Below are 14,638 nucleotides of genomic sequence, written 5' to 3'. Positions count from 1 at the left end.
CATTTTTGCAGGAAGGTGGGTGGGAGGAGGTGTATTTTAGGTAGCTGTGGGAGTTGGTGGGCTTGAAATGGATATCGGTTTCCAGGTGGTTGCCAGAGATGGAAATAGAGAGGTCCAGGAAGGAGACAGAGGTATCAGAGATGGTCCAGATGAACTTAAGGTTGGGGTGGAAGGTGTTGAAGTGGATGAACTGTTCAAGCTCCTTGTGGGAGCACGAGGTGGTGCTGATACAGTCATCAATGTAACGGAGGAAGAGGTGGGGTTTAGGGCCAGTGCAGCTACGGAACAGGGATTGTTCCATGTAATCTACAAAGAAGCAGGCATAGCTTGGGCCCATGTGGGTACCCATGGCCACTCCCCTTTGTCTGTAGGAAGTGGGAGGAATTGAAAGAGAAGTTGTTGAGGGTGAGGACGAGTTCGGCTAAGCGGATGAGGGTGTCAGTGGAGGGGGACTGGTCGGGCCTGCGGGACAGGAAGAAGCGGAGGGCCTTTAGGCCATCTGCATGGGGAATGCAGGTGTATAGAGACTGGACGTCCATGGTAAAGATGAGGTGTTGGGGACCGGGGAATTGGAAGTTCTGGAGGAGGTGGAGGGCATGGGTGGTGTCACAGACGTAGGTAGGGAGTTCCTGGACCAAGGGGGAGAAAATGGAGTCAAGATAGGTGGAGATAAGTTCGGTGGGGCAGGAGCAGGCGGAGACAATGGGTCGACCAGGGCAGTCAGGTTTGTGGATTTTGGGAAGGAGATAGAAGTGGGCAGTGCGGGGTTGGGGAATGATGAGGTTGGAGGGTGTGGGTGGGAAGTCACCTGAGGTGATGAGGTTGTGGATGGTTTGGGAGATGATGGTTTGGTGGTCGGGGGTGGGATCATGATCAAGGGGGTGGTAGGTGGTGGTGTCGGAGAGTTGGCGCCTGGCCTCGGCGATGTAGAGGTCAGTGCGCCATACTACAATTGCGCCTCCCTTATCTGCGGGTTTTATGGTGAGGTTGGGATTGGAGCAGAGGGAGCGGAGGGCTGCACGTTTTGGGCAGGAGAGGTTGGAGTGGGTGAGAGGGGTGGAGAGGTTGAGGCGATTGATGTCACGACGGCAGTTGGAGATGAAGAGGTCGAGGGAGGGTAGGAGGCCTTGGGGTGATGTCCAGGAGGAGGGGATGTGTTGGAGGCGGGAGAAAGGGTCAGTGGAGGGAGGGTTAGGCTCACGATTAAAGAAGTAAGCGCGGAGGCGGAGGAAAAACTGTTCAACGCCCAAGCGTGAGCGGTATTCGTTGATGTGTGGGTGGAGGGGGACAAAGGTGAGCCCTTTAATGAGGACAGACCGTTCGTCCTCAGTAAGGGGGAGGTCTGGGGGGATGGTAAAGACTCGGCAGGGCTGGGTGCTACTGTCTCCTCTGGAACTGCTGGCTGTGGAGGCGATGGGCGGAGTTGCGTCGGCGGTGGGCAGTGGCGGAGCGAGGTAGGCGGCGGCAGCACTGGTGTCGGCAGGTGCGTCCTCAGTGTCTGTGGTGTTGGCCTCGGAAATGGAGGCAGTGGCATCAGCAGCGGTGTCGATGGCGGTCGCTGTCCCGGAAGTGGTGTACCTGGCGGCGGCTGATGTGACATCATCCGTGGGTGCTCCGAAAGTGGCCACATGGCCAATGGCAGCAGGCACATTGTGGGGAAGGTCCTGGGTAGGGTTGGGGATTTGCGGGGTGGAGGAAGCCAGTTTTGGGTGGTAGGCACCAGTAAGTTTACTGTACTTACGGTTTTTAGTGTCCAATAAAGCTGAGTAGAATTGAGTTCAGGTTGTGGATCCTACGAAGAATAAAAAACAGGAGAGGTCCTTTGCAGGTCTGGGAGAGGGAGGCTCTGAGCTGGGGCAGGCTTGATTGTAGTGTCAGGAGATGCAGGCGCATCGCTGCGAGTGTCTGTTTCAGGAGTCGCAGGGAGAAACGTTTTTGAAGGATCTCAATGTTCTGAATGTAGACAATGTCGCGGTTGGGGCCACATTGGGAAGGCCTAAATGTGGACTGTACTCCATTGGGAATGATCTGGTTCCATAGGCAGGTACTAAGAAAGGTAATGTGGCTGTAGTACCTGGCTTGCTTCAGGACGTGGTCGAGCAGTTTCAAGGCCGAAGAGATTACGAGAGAGTTGCAGTGGGAGAGAGATCCACTGAAGTTTTTCCGGAGGGAGGAGGGTAGGTAACTTCTTCAAGGTAGGCATCCTTAGAAGAGGCTTTGCAGTGGGGTTAAAATTGTTTCAGAGATAGTAGGAACTGCAGATGCTGGAGAATCTGAGATAACAAGGTGTGGAGCTAGATGAACACAGCAGGCCAAGCAGCATCAGAGCAGGAAGACTGACGTTTCGGGCTTCTTCAGAAATGGGGGAGGGGAAGGGGATTCTGAAATAAATAGGGAGAGAGGGGGAGGCGGATAGAAGATGGATAGAGGAAAAGATAGGTGGAGAGGAGACAGACAGGTCAAAGAGGCAGGGATGGAGCCAGTAAAGGTGAGTGTAGGTGGGGAGTTAGGGAGGAGATAGGTCAGTCCAGGGAGGATGGACAGGTCAAGGGGGTGGGATGAGGTTAGTAGGTAGGAGATGGGGATGGGGCTTGAGGTGGGAGAGGGGGATAGGTGGGAGGAAGGGCAGGTTAGGGAGGCGGGGACAAGCTGGGCTGGTTTTGGGATGTGGTAGGGGGAGGGGAGATTCTGAAGCTTGTGAAGTCCACATTGATACCATTGGGCTGCAGGATTCCCAAGCGGAATATGAGGTGCAGTTCCTGCAACCTGCGGGTGGCATCGTTGTGGTACTGCAGGAGGCCCAGTTGGGGCACCCAGACTGCTGTTGTGCACCTCTCACTTCCCAGCCCAAATATGGTATGGAGAGGGGTTTGGCAATAGAAAACTTTCTACTTGACCATGAAGCTGTACGTGCATACAGGGTATTCAACATATATGATCAGACTTACCTGCCCGAATGTGTTCCTATTGCAACCACTACACCACTGGGATGGAATTCAGCGCAATGACCTGGTTCCTGAAGAAAGACCGAAGAAAATATTATTCTTCCTTTCAGATAATGTATTCACTTTCAACTACATTTCTTAGCTACAGTACCGCGATGCTGCAACAGATATACCTGAGCTATAAACAAAACTGGGGAAGCTTATTTCAGCCAACTGCACAACAGGACAACTTAAAAAAAATATACTGGCAATCACGCTTTGCAGCAAATCTCCAAGATTCATCACAGTCAACGTTCACACCCACTCAGCAAAAAAAAATCAGACAAATATGAAAGTAAAATACAGTTGAGATCAGGGGTTCACTATTGCGTCAGGTAGCATTCTCACCATGCTGAATGCGCATGCCAATTCCACAACTTATCTTTAGTTTGTAGCTCATTGAATAATAATCAAAACAAAAAACAGTTGGGCTGGGAGAAAGCTCATCATGTTTGCTTCTCTCATCTTCCTTGCTCCTTCCTTCCAATACTACTATCAACAATTCAAAAAACAATGTATGGTATTGTTTACTCCAGTACTGTTTCATCATATCATGATGAAAAAATAATAGACATTTCAAGTGGTTTAATTTTCTTTTGAATTTCCCATATCACTTAAAGTTCACTGAACCTGTAACTATACAAAAAAGGGGTCAATATGCAAAATCTCACATCTTTCCAAAATAAAAATTCAGAAAATAGTTACATCCAAGAGTTTGCTCCACTCAAGTGTGTGGTCCACGGAGTTCCACAAGCAAACCTGTCGATCCTGGGCACAAGTAAGGAAAAGATCTTTGAAAGGGTGCGTAGCAAGACCCCAAAGCTCATCAGTATGACCCTGCAAAGATTAAAACAGCAAACTTCAGAATCAAATAACATGTGATCTAGTTAGAATTCTTTACAAAAGCTTTCCTGGTATGACTATTTCCTGTTGCAACAAGGAGGAAAAATAGGGAAGTTATTCCACTCCTTCAAAAAAATTAGTTCGAACAATAGAACTTTGTGATACTGAATTCATGATACTGTACAAAAGCACAATAGAAACTAAGGTACTATGCATAATTACATGCGATAAGATAAACTGTTCTAAAGTAAGAACTTTGAATTAAATTTGTTGTCCCTTTAATGCAGCTCAAACTAATTGTTAATTTTTTTATGCAATAACTAAAAATGCAAAATTACATTCTAAATAAAACATAAACATCACTGCAGACAAAAAAAAATTGAACAGTCTATTTTTACAATGACCATAAATATGACAGATTTTTATTTTATAGTCAAACTTTTTGCAAAAATGCCTTCTTCATAGAAAAACAGCGCTAAGATATTCAAGTGAAGTTTCAAATTTTAAGATATCACTCACCTGTACTTCTATCTGAAAGCCATCATTGAATGTTCCTCTTAAAATAAAATTACGCGATGTGCCTATCAGAAACTGGTTCCCTTTTCCCTCTGCTACTGCTCGAATGGCTCCAAACTGATCAGGGACCTAGACCAATGCAGAAATATAAAACAAAATTACAGATACTATTTTTCAATTATTTTTAATGCTTTTTCTGCATATTATTTAGAAAAGTGCCATGTCATGACTTTAGAACACTGGCTCCCTTAAAGATTCTCTCTAAATGTTCCCCATGATAATCAGATTCAAAATTTCAGAAAACACCTTCAGATAAAAGAATACATTCTACCCAGAGCTTTCTCCGACACTGCATAAAATTACGTGTTCTGGAGCCAACAAATGTTCCTAAACCAAAGTTACAACACAGTCTTACCTCAATTTCTCTTTCAGCAATGAGGTCATGATCCCACAGGATGATTTTGCGATCCTTCCCACCCCCTGTAAGCAGCATTCCGTTTCTCATTTGGCAGAGTGTAAACACACTGCCATCGTGTGCTTTAATTTGCCTGCTGATCTGATATACTCCTAAATAACAAAAAGAACCAAATGTACAATTTTAAACATGGTTTTAAGCAATGCAAACAGTAGGTGCTAAATTCATCACTGCTTTGCTCATATGTTTCTGTCTCAATCTTCACTGTACTGTGTTTAAAAAAACCATAAGTACGATACTAGAGGGATCAAATGTGTACCCAGGACGATAACAGAATTTAAAAGATATAATATGGTATAATATGTCATTTATTTTTAAAGTTTCTGTGGAATGGAATGTTTTAGATACAGTGAAAGTTGTCTATCTCAAGGATGCCCCTAGGTATGGTATATTGGGGAAACCATGCAGATGCTATGACAATCAGATGAATGGACACCACACAACAATTGCCAACCAGGGATGTTCCCTCCTAGTGGTGGAACACCTCAGCAGTCAAGGACATACAGCCTTGGATCTTCGGGTAAACATCCTCCGAGGCAGACTTCGTAATACACAACAACACACAGTTGCCGAGCAGAGGCTGGTAGCCAACGTCGGCCAGGAGGTCGGCCCCAACCGGGATCTTAGGTTCATGTTGCACTACAGGTGACCCCACAACACTATACCCGTGCTCGCACTCTCTCTCCCCCGCATGAGAGAGGTCAAGTTTTGCTCCTTCTCTAGTAAGGTTATTGATATATTGATAAAGAAAATTTTCTTGAACACATTCAACAAATTCCTCACCATCCAAACATTTAACACTGACAGTCCCAATCAATGTTTGAAAAATTAAAATCCCTATTTCAACCCTATTATTCTTACATATATCTGAGATCTCTCTAAATATTTGTATCTCAATTTCCATCTGACTATTGGGGGACCAATAATACAATCCCATCAAGGTGATCATCCCTTTTTTATTTCTAATTTCAACCCATATTTTTTACTATACTATCCTTCAGAAATAGCGTAATTACAGTAATAACGTTTTCCTTAATCAAGGATGCCACTCCCCCTCCTCTCTTCTATCCCTCCAATAGCATCTAAAATCCGGAACATTGAGCTGTCTCTCCATCAGCCAAGTTTCTGTAATAGCGTTGATGCCTCGTTCCCATGTTCTGATAAATGCCCAGAGTTCGTCATCCCTACTTGTAAGACTTCTTGCATGAAATTAATGCAGCTTAATTCTTCAAAGTTACCTCGTTCTCTGACTTACTCTTGTCTAATTAACTTGCTCTTTTCTGATTAAGAACTATCCTCACGTGCCTTTCACTTTTCACTGCCACTTTGGAACTCCCCACTTCCTGTCTCTAATAGTTTACTGGCTCCCAAAATAGAACTAGCAGACCTCCCTGCCAGGATCTCGGTCCCTTTCTAATTCAGGTGAAACCCATCCCTTTTGAACAGATCTTTTCTACCCCAGAAGAAATCCCAATGATCCAAGAATCCGAATCCCTGCACGTTACAACACCTCTTCAGCCATTGAATTATCTGCCCTTTCCTTTAATTCCTTCCCACATTAGAACGTGGCACTGGGAGTAAACCAGAGATTAGTGCTTTTCAGGAACAAAAACAAAGCTGCTGGAAAAGCTCAGCAGGTCTGGCAGCATCTGTGAAGGAAAAAACAGAGATAACGATCCGGTCTGGTGACCCTTCCTCAGGTTCAGTCATAGAATCATAAAATGATTACAACACTGTAGATAGCCATGGAGGAGTCTGGGATTTTGGTTGAAAGGCATATTTGATTAGTATGACATGTCAAGTTGCTAGTTGACTAGATTATGTAACAACTCCTCCCAAATGTTGGCACAAATGCCCAGATTTTAGTTCAGAGAGACTTTCAAATAAGCCATATGTTGGTCGGGTACCTTGATCAATATCAGGAGATCAATTTGTCTTTTAACTTTAAAAAAAAATTACTTATATTTTTTGCAACAGTTTTGTACAACAAAGCCACTTGCAAGACTAGGAATTTAGAGTGAGACAACATTGTTACCAAGTCTCGTCAGACAGAACAATGGGCATCCCTTCCCTACAGGACGTGAATAAATAAGATGTAGTTTAATTACAAATCTACTAATTTTATGGTCTCTATTTCTGATAACTAGGCTTTTATTCCATATATTTTATTGAACTAATAGAACTTGTACTCTTCAGATGGCATGGTAAGATTTGATTTCATCTATCCTGATCATTAATCTAGGCTTCTGGATTATTGGCACAGCATTTTACACATACCTACTGCAAATCTTCTTTTGAAAGTAATGTGTTTTAACCATGAGATACAGCATGATAAAAAGTAGATGTAACCAGCAATAGTTATTACATTGTAGGTAAACATGCACTAAATTGAATCAGTTGTGTGAAAAAAAAACTGCATTTACCTTTGGGTCCTTTTCCCTGTGCAGACTCCACAGTAGTTCTATTCCAAATTAGCATAATTCCTCCAGAATCTCCAGTTAGCACACTGCCATTCTCCAAAAATGCTAAACACTGTACAAATTTTGGTTTTTCATATTTCTGAAAGACAAAGATCAATAAGTTCTAGAGATAGGATTTTTGATATGAACTTACTTTCCACTATGTAAATAACTTTCATTCAAAATGCGTTTTAGTTTATTATCTGATGCTACATTTTATTCTGCAATGCCTCTTGGTAATTTAGGTTAGGTAAAATATAGGAAATTGACTTCCCTCATCTGATTATAGAATCTTAGCTTCTGTTTGATGCCTCTTCCAAATAGCCTTGCTGGGACCAAAATGGAAGTAGTAGATGAATTTCTGCAATACTGTGCTTCTTTATCACGTTATGGTGTACTATCTTTACACATCTGTTTGACAATTCCATTTTGCGTTGGGAGGATTGAGATCAAGAAGAGTTAAAACAATGTTAGAAGCATTTTAAAGCATGGCCGAGTAATACCAAGATTACTGAGAATTGGGTTGAATGGGATTTGGATCAGCTTCTGACACATCTGTGAGAGGTACAAATTGAATCATTTGAGTGGTAAGGGAATTAAATCAGTGGTATGGGTGAAGGCAATGGCTTCAAATCCTTTCGACGTTTAGCTGAGGAAATTATGATCGATCCAGAATTGCACACTAGACTAGCAGATTGACAGCACAGAAACAGTGAGTGGAGGGTCTAAGACACGAGCTTAAAGGGGTACAGCTGACTGCATTTCTTTAGACGATGTAACCAAGTGATGGAATGTAAACGAGGACGACGTGTAAAGTCAAAAGGGACAGAAATAATGGAGGAGTTGCAGGAAGAGAACCCACTTATAAAGGTGGTGTACCGGCTTTGTTTAGCAAAAGTGAAACCAAATGAGGACACTATCGCTAAGCTGGAAAATGAAAGACAACAGTTGAAAGAGAATGAGATTTAAGAAGAATATCTTTCATCAAGGGAGTAGTGAGTTTCGAGAAGTCTCAGGGTCTCTTTCCATGCTATAACACCCTATAACTCTTTCTTTGATTGGAGGGAGATTGAAAGGATTTACCAAAGACGGGCCAAGATGGATATAACATCTCATGATTGCAGTCGTAGAAATTGTCACTTGTGACTTTGGTCAGGGCTATTTTAATACAGTTAGAGATGGTATCTCTGGTTGGGAAGGTTCAAACAGAGCTTCTGGAAAGAACGCGAGGCAAAATTTAGGAAGCTGAACATATCTAAGAACGTTGAACGGGCATTGATTGGAGATGGAAACAACAGTTTAGAACGGTAGACATTGAGATTGGAGGGTATTGTATTTTGAGGACAGTACTTAGACTGATTTTGCAAGGTGGGGACCATTTCAGAGTTAAGGAAAACATTTAGCATGGCAGCTAATGGGAAGGTAAATTTGAATTTCAGTAGTTCAGAGGGAATGGAGTCAAGGCAGTGCGCACTAGTTTTAATAAGCAAGATCAGCTCAGACAGATTATGAGGGCAGATAGAAGAAAAGCAGCAGAAAGTTGTATGTTCAAAACTACGAAAGAGGGAGGACATGGGCAATGCTTAGCTTGGTTGATGATAGGAAAGGGAGAATGAAGAGACAAATGAACAGATGATCTGGATATTAATAACAAGGAAATCCATTAATCTCCACTTGCGTTGAGGGGAGAGGGAATTAGGTTTAGAAAGTAATTGTTAGTAGAGAAAATCTGCAGGATGGCTATCTTTTCTGTTCAGAATAATAGTGTTGAGTAGCTTTGGCTGAATTAAAAAAAAAAGAAATATTGCCCAGCTAGCAACCACACTGCACTGCTTGGGTTAGATAGTGACTACATCATACGGGACAACCAGGGTGGGAGAGTGACAGCAATAAACTGGAGACAAGGGCATCAAAGTGGAGGCATAGGAGTTTTTGAGCAGTTTGAAGGATGTAGAAACGAAGGACCAATGGTTAAACCTCTGAATTAATTTTCTCTTGAACTGCATTTCTGCCAGTACTGCTTTGATGAGTATAAGGACATCAGTTTTTAATAACATTATTGAGACTTGTGCCTAGAATGGATGGTTCAAGAACGTTGTTTTCAAACCCAAGACAGGCTCAATCTGCAACGGAATGTATATGCCCGTCTGACAAGAAAGTAATTAAACTACAGCTGAAAATGCCAAGATCACTGTAGCATTTTCAATTTGTGAAAATAAATCTTGAAGTGTAAAGGAGGAACTGCTCATATTTTCCACTTCTTCTTCTAATTAGTCTTTCTAACATTCAATGCTAGAGATCTACTGACAGGAAAATTTCTTTCTTCCTGGTCCGATGATAAACAAAATAAGAGGTGACACCACTTCATTCAATTTTGCCTAATTGCCTTTTAGCTTCCATTATCATCTTGCAGCAAACTTTTATCTTCAAAGGGTTTTAGTGGCCAATGTTCAGCTGAAAAGTGAAGTCAAACAGATCAGAGATCTAGTCAGTCAAACTGTGGTAGAAAAATTACAACAAGACTTGGAAAGTAGTTGATTCAAGACATAACGTTTCTTAACGATTTCTTGTTTAGCAGAAGGAATAAGGTTTCTTTAGTTTGTTTTTGAAAATTATAAGTGAATTATGTCAACTTTTTAGAAATGAATCAGCCATGTACGATGAGAAACGAGGACTCTTAGCTACAGACAGGACTTGCCTCCTCTTGGCTCCGCTCTTGAAAATCTTTACTATACCAATATTCAGTTCCTGAGCCCTGAAATTTTGAATTTTATATCAGCTTGTGAAGGGTTATACCCCATAACCTCTGTTGGGGATTAGCACAATTTAGCTTTCATTTGCAAAATTACTTTGTTTCTTAACTTGGATATAAGATAGTATGGAACACAGCATTCTTCAAGTGCTTTGTTGGTATGTGTCAAAACTTACTCCAAAGATTCCCTGTTTTCTAGCAAGTGAGTTTCCATTCCATGTCCAGAAAAAGACATGCGATTTGCCACATGTTACTATTGTGTTGGGGTCTGTAGGGTGAAAATCAGCAGCAAGTACTGACTCATTGGTACTCTGTTAGACAAACAAAGTATTGCATTAATCATATGTATTGGCAAATAAAAATAAAACAATTTTTCTTAGTCACATGAAAAGAATGATATACGTGTAGGAAACTTCCAATGCTCTCTTACTGATGCACAAATGGAAACATTAGCTTGACAAAACTTCATGAAGCTTCTTACTTGAAATTTTAACTTTTCTATTATACAATGTTTCTGCAATGAAATAATGAGCATTCTTTACAGTACATTGTTTAACTTTTTTTTAAATGCAAAGCTGAAGAATGTCACATTCTAGGAAATGTAACAGTTTTCTTTCTACAATTTGAGTTCCCAACTACCCAAAGAGGTTATTTCTATCTTGCCCCAATTCAAAATGGGTGACACATTTTATCCAAGTGAATTTTTAATTTTTAAAAAACAATCCTTGCATAGACAGAATATTTCCCCTGGCTGCTGACTCCAGACCTGGGGATTTAACCTCAGCATAAGGGGCAATGCAAAGATGAGGAGGAATTTCTTCATTCAGAGGTTGGTAAATCTTTTGAATTCTTTATCCCAGAGGGCTGTGGAAGCTCAACCATTAAGCAAATTCAAAACTGAAATCAAGAGATCTTGTTATTCTGTGGAAGTGTTATCACTACTGATAATAAGTGAAATGGTGATAGTGAGAGCCAGCAGCAAGTAGCACTGAGGAGATGATTGTCCATGTTATGGAATGGTGGGGCAGAGTCAATGAGCTGATGGACTACTCTTGCTCCTATTGAGATCTGAATTTTGTTTGATAGCAACTTAGAATCTTGCAGCACTAATGGAGAACCATTCAGTTTATTCTTCTTTAACCTGCACTTTGATTGATTGCTCAAGTTGATTTGTGATCAGCTATGTCCTGTAGGATTTATGAAATTCAGTTATAAGTTGCAGAATTTGTCAACTTATCGAAGTGGAGGAAAAACAGCATAGCTCCATTCCTCAAAACTTGATTACTGCAGCAGTTTTCTAATCCAGCAACCTAGACCATTATTGATTAGCACATATGAACAAGGATAAGTCCACATTTAGCAACATGGGTGTTGCCAATTTTAATATTCCTCAGTAAATGCAACATCAGGTCAAGTTTACGAAACTTTCACAGATGTTAAACTGCAACAATATGAATATTTTACTCATTTAAATCAGCAACTTCATGATGTACACTGCAAAATGAAGACAACCAAATATGTCTATTTCTGAGCAACCATAACATACCTTTATTTCAGCAATTTTGGACTTTTTCTGCCATTCCCACACAGTAAGCATGTGTTCATTGGAGTCATCCACTACACACAAATGAGTACCTGAGTCCTAAGATTTCGCAAAAAAAATCCAAAGCACATAAACACATGCAACTTCAGCCTTATAAAGTTTAACAGTAAAAGATACACAGACGAAATGAACACAAAGATATTCAGTACTGGGTCAGAAATTCGCTATTTTTGTTCACATCAAATTTTAAAGTCAATCATAAAATTAATGTTGTATTGTGTTAGATTTCATCTTTAAGTCACATTCTCCAGATGTTGAATCAGGCTTTGTGGTTTAACTAAGCTTCCACATTCTCAACTTTCTATGTCATCTGATGTCAATTTTTGTTTGAATTGGTTTCTGTGATGTGTCTTGGGATGTTTTACTGTGACAAAAATTTTAAAAGTTTTTGTTGTGTCAAATGCGTGTGGAAATTTAAATCATAATACTTTCGGATTGGGATTGAAGGTGAACAAGCCCCCAGGGCCCGTTGGTCACATCCAAGATATTAAATGTAGTGGTAAATTGTAACTAGTGGGGTGTCACAGAGTTCAGTCCTTGGGCCCCAACTATTTACAATCTATGTTAATGATTTGGATGTAGGGATAGAAAGTACGATAGCCAAATTTTCAGATGAAACTAAAATAAATGGATAAGCAAGTTGCAGTAATGAAACAAGAAACTTAAAAATGGACATGAATAGAGAGGTGAAAGGGACAAAAGGAGGCAGATGGAGTCTAACTTGGATTAGTGAGAAGTTATCGGTTTGCTTAGAAAAATAGAAAAGCAACTATTATTTAAATGGAGAGAAACTTCAGAGATCGGACATATTTGGCTGTTGCTGCCTCCCCCTCTCACTCCCTGCCCCCATCGGCCAAGAGACCATTCCCCTCAATAGGATCCAAAGTGGTACATCTGTTTTACAGGTGAAAGGCCTTAGGAGACTCTTCCACTGCCAGCCTAGTCCTCTTGTTCTGCCTATGGTCACCCAATCCTTTCCTGTCTGCGGAGTGACCACTTCTCTGTACATGTTATCCACATATCACTCAGACTCATGGATGCATCACAGTGTCCCCAGTCATTGCTCCAGCCCTGAAACCCACATTTCCAGGAGCTGCAGTTGGCGACAGCTTTTGCACACTTGCTAGCCCTGGGCACTGGAAGTCTTCCTGGCTTTGCATGTTGAGGAAGAAGAGCACGTCATGGCTTTGTGCTCCTGCTACGATTACTCCTTTTAATTAAAACTATTGGAAAATTCTTAATATCAAATAATATCACTCTAATTATAATAATATTACTCTAGGGCCCTTATTCCCCAATCCTTGTGACTATAGAATATAGTCCTTACAAACTGGAAACCACTAAAAAACCTTACGAATGGTGAACCAGAAAAAAAAAACGATAAAGCAAAAAGCACCTCTTTCCCTCTGCACCAAATTTCCACTGTAGCTATATACACATTTGCCGGCTGTGCTCTCTTCCAATTGCTCGTGTACAAAGTTTATCTGGTCTGATATAGTTTGTAGAATGCTTCCACATTATTATAGTTTATGATCATTTGCAAAACGCATGTCAACCAGAGATGAAATTGAATCAACTTATATCCATGCTTGTAAAATATACTGCCGGGGTGACAATTACTTACCGCTGATTTCAAGACCTTCTGAATTAGGTTACCCAATATTATTCAATTTAAATCTTACTGCTGAGAGGCTTGACACCATATATATGAATATCTACCGAGGGTTACTGGATCAGTAAACCAAACAAAATCTATAGATGCTGGAAACCAAAAACAGAAACAGAATTACTGAAAAAACTCAGCGGAGTCTGCAAAGTGTTCTGAAAGAGGATCATTGGACTGGAAATGTTAATTCTGCTTTCTCTCCACAGATGCTGCCAGGCTTAGAGTTTTTCCAGCAATTTCTGTTTTCCTACTGGATCACTGTTGGAAGGAAGGACATTAGCTGACATTATACTTCCTTGACCTCGCATTCTAGGGCTTATACAATTAATGGTAGGGCCTTGCGTAGTATTGTAGAACAGAGGCACCTATGGATTCGGGTACATAATTCTTTGAAGTTTGTGTCACACAGACAGGGTGGTTCAAAAGGCATTTGGCACGCTTACCTTCATTGTTAAGTTGAGGATAGAAGTCGGGAAGTCATGTTGAGGTGATATAGGACATTGGTGAGGTTTCTTCTGGAATACTGTGTCCAGGTCTGGACACCAAGTTATAGAAAGAATATTAAGCTGAAAAAAGCTCAAAAAAACATACCAGGGTGTTGTCGGGTATGGAATGTTCGAGTTATAAAGAAAGACTGGATAGGCTGGGGCTTTTTTCAATGGAGAATAGGAGGTTGAGAGGTGACTTCATTGAATAATGAGGGGTATAGATAAGGTTAATGGTAGTTGTTTTTTCCCTAGGATGGAGGATTTCAAGGCTAGTGGGCACATTTTTGAGGCAAGAGCAGAGAGATTCAAAAAAGAACAAGGGGCAATTTTTTTTTTTTTTAAAACACAGAGGGTAGCTCATGCGTGGAATGAACATCCAGAGGAAGTAGTGGATGTGGATGCAATTACAATGTTTAGAAGACATTTGGATAAGTACATGAATAGGAAAGGTTTGGAGGAATATGGGCCAGGAGCAGGGAGGTGGGGCTGGTTTAGTTTGGGATTATGTTTGGAATGGACTGGTTGGACCAAAAGGTCCGTTTCCGTGCTATATGACTCTTTGACTCTATGTCCAAGGTTGAGATCAACTAATACAGCAGAAAGTTTGAATTGAAAGTCTGGATCATTCTGGTCTGAACAATTTAAATGTCCACAGAACTATTTTTGGATTTTTTGCTGATGTCCTTTATGGCTCCATCGAAGTGTTTCAGATGGGAGATGGCAAGAGCAACAATTATTTCAACCCTGCACGTGTGGAAGCATTTTCCGATCAGACTTACCAATGTAAATGAAAAAAACAAAGGTCTGGGTGAACCAAAAGAAAAATTGGATTGATTTTGATTTAGAGCAACT

General features: G+C 41.2%; 1 protein-coding gene across 3 annotated transcripts in view; it reads right to left on the bottom strand.

Annotated features, from left to right (window-relative positions):
- Positions 1 to 14,638, bottom strand: part of LOC109936473 (EMAP like 4) — a 277,428-nt gene that overhangs the window by 49,059 nt on the left and 213,731 nt on the right. For all 3 annotated transcript variants that reach the window (XM_048601028.1, XM_048601027.1, XM_048601029.1), the window contains 7 exons: positions 11,576 to 11,671; positions 10,206 to 10,340; positions 7,242 to 7,377; positions 4,759 to 4,910; positions 4,347 to 4,472; positions 3,690 to 3,821; positions 2,949 to 3,016 (listed from right to left, as the gene is read on the bottom strand). In XM_048601028.1, coding sequence (XP_048456985.1) covers positions 2,949 to 3,016; positions 3,690 to 3,821; positions 4,347 to 4,472; positions 4,759 to 4,910; positions 7,242 to 7,377; positions 10,206 to 10,340; positions 11,576 to 11,671 — 845 coding nt within the window. The remainder of the gene's footprint in view (positions 1 to 2,948; positions 3,017 to 3,689; positions 3,822 to 4,346; positions 4,473 to 4,758; positions 4,911 to 7,241; positions 7,378 to 10,205; positions 10,341 to 11,575; positions 11,672 to 14,638) is intronic.

Source organism: Rhincodon typus, chromosome 9 (assembly GCF_021869965.1).
Source record: "Rhincodon typus isolate 14 chromosome 9, sRhiTyp1.1, whole genome shotgun sequence".
Classification (NCBI taxonomy): domain Eukaryota; kingdom Metazoa; phylum Chordata; class Chondrichthyes; order Orectolobiformes; family Rhincodontidae; genus Rhincodon; species Rhincodon typus.
The sequence above is the reverse complement of the archived record's forward strand: the minus strand, read 5'-3'. Positions and strand labels throughout refer to the sequence as shown.